This window comes from Austrofundulus limnaeus, unplaced genomic scaffold (assembly GCF_001266775.1).
Source record: "Austrofundulus limnaeus strain Quisiro unplaced genomic scaffold, Austrofundulus_limnaeus-1.0 Scaffold52, whole genome shotgun sequence".
Classification (NCBI taxonomy): Eukaryota; Metazoa; Chordata; class Actinopteri; order Cyprinodontiformes; family Rivulidae; genus Austrofundulus; species Austrofundulus limnaeus.
In genome coordinates this window covers 1,755,446-1,757,714 of record NW_013952454.1, presented here as the reverse complement: position 1 = coordinate 1,757,714, position 2,269 = coordinate 1,755,446, and the positions used below count along the sequence as shown (strand labels likewise).

The window sequence follows — 2,269 nt, the reverse complement described above, 5'->3', positions numbered from 1 at the left end:
GACATAGCAAATCGTGCCAAAAAACAGGTTATATATATAATAAATTGTAACTCATAAATAAGTAAATATTTGTCAAATAGCTTCAGTAAAAAAATGAATGTAAACAAACATATGCACAAATGTGTGCTTTATATCCTTGAAAGTCTCTTCATAGTTTCTGTTCATGTAAAATGTGTCCCTGAAGGAAGAGTGTAACCTGAAATAAAAGCGTGAACTATTCTAGTGAAGACTTTATCTTTGACCATGTCTCATGTCAGTGATGATCACTTTCAGTCCAGACAGCTGCTTATTACAATAATTCAATAAACGCCTTGTTTTATTTGCAGCATTAGGTTAAGGCAAGTGTCTTCACTCAGACTTAAATCTTAATAAAATTAATACCATCACAAATCGCTTGACACACAAATCAATGATGAAATTTGTCGCCAAAAATTTTAATAATGAATTTTATCAAATTGTTTTTGCAGACCTAAAATTTTGTTTTAATTTGATTGTTTGTTTTTTAGCTCGGACTGTAGAGATCCAGAGCAGAAGACCGAGGACTTGGCTATAATAAAATCCAGGAGTGCCRTTGTACTTGATCACAGATCCACCTGCCAGGAGAAGACGTTCAGCTGCTCATCTGAGTCAACATAAAAACTTCATGAGCGAACGGCAGGAAGAAAACTGGAGCGTAATAAATTATTTTCTTTATTTTGGGACCTGAGATGGAAACACTAACTGATTCCTCAGTGTATAATTTAGTGTAATAAAGACCTATAATTTCCTGGAATACACATCACCTGATGCCTTTAATAAATTTGTTTTTCACTAAATGTATCTGATGGTGAGAAGGAACAGTTGTAGCTGTTTTGGTCAAACCTTGTAAATAAATTTGTATAATCTCAGGCATTGTGCGATTTCACATAATGTCACGTGTTGAGGATGATTCTCAGCTACTACCACATCAAACCTTAGCTCTGTATCTGCTAAACTCACTGGTTTAGCCATTTTTGCGTTGGCTAATTGATTAGGTGTGGTGGCCATTTTAAATTGGACTAACTCCAAAAGTTAATTTAAAAAAACTGCTAAAACTGTTGTGTGTTAATGTGCCTGAAGGTGGCAGTGTTGTCACAGTGTCACTATCATTCTGTAACTGTAAATGCTYCATAAAATAAACTGTACAGAAGCAACACGAGCTGTGGTCATTCATACAGTATGTGCATACAACACTATCATATTTCATAAAGTGACACCCTAATAAAGTGTGAGGTGTGGGAGAAGCCTGTCACTGCAGTGCTTAGCAGRATGACAGGTATAATGGGGTCTCTGCAGAGTTTTAACACAGCCCCCCTGCCAGGTGTGTGACTGCTAGGAGCTCCTCTGGGGATCCCCGTGGACCCACTCGTGTCTGAGCAGGCTGCCAGCATCACTCCCTGCTGAGCTGACAAGTCACCCTTTTTTTTTATCTGTCTGTTGGTTTTAGCTGGATTTGTGCTCGTCTGTGTGCACRTGCTGATTGCATGCACCTGATTTTACACAGCCATGCTTATTCAGAGGTAGGCTACTGCGGTGGCCACTAAACAGACTGAATGCCAGCTGACACATCKGCACGGATAATTAAATAAGCTGTTTGACTCTGCAGCTGCTGAGCAGTTCATTATGAATCCACTGAAGCAGGATGCGCCATCTTTCTGTTACTCATGTTAAAGTGAACCAGGAGCAGCCAGGTGGATAGCAGGAGCTAATAGCAAAGATAGTTTTTTTGTTTAGTGAATTAGCCTTTGTTTGTTTTTGGTTTTGTTTGTTTTTGTTTTTTTGTTTGATTTTGGGCTAACTTTGGAAACCATTAGCAGACCAATTAGCTTCCGCTACTAGTTTAATTCAGCTAACTATAAGTCCGCTAGCTACGACGGAGTACTATTAGGGCCACACGAGATTTAAAAAAATTTTTTTTACGAGAATATTATAACATTAAAGTTGTATAAAAATAAAGTCATAATATTATGCGAATAAAGTCGTAATATTACCAGTTTAAAGTCGTAATATTACGAGTTTAAAGTCATAATATTACGAGTTTAAAGTCGTAATATTACGAGAATAAAGTCATAATATTACGAGTTTAAAGTCGTAATATTACGAATTTAAAGTCAATATTAGGGGAAAAGGTCATAATATTGTCTTTACACGAAAAAGCATGCCGTTACCAATGCATTAAAATGAGGAATATTGAGCAACTTGTCAAGTTGTTCTTTAATATTGCTTAAAATAAATAGTTAATCTTTTAGCA

At 36.5% G+C, this 2,269-nt stretch overlaps 1 protein-coding gene across 2 annotated transcripts in view; it reads left to right on the top strand.

The window, feature by feature from the left end:
• Nucleotides 1-1,174, top strand: part of snx10b (sorting nexin 10b) — a 5,400-nt gene extending 4,226 nt beyond the window's left edge. For both annotated transcript variants that reach the window (XM_014008762.1, XM_014008760.1), the window contains exon 6: nucleotides 507-1,174. In XM_014008762.1, coding sequence (XP_013864216.1) covers nucleotides 507-636 — 130 coding nt within the window. In that variant the 3' untranslated portion in view covers nucleotides 637-1,174. The remainder of the gene's footprint in view (nucleotides 1-506) is intronic.
• The last annotated feature ends 1,095 nt before the right edge of the window (nucleotides 1,175-2,269 follow it).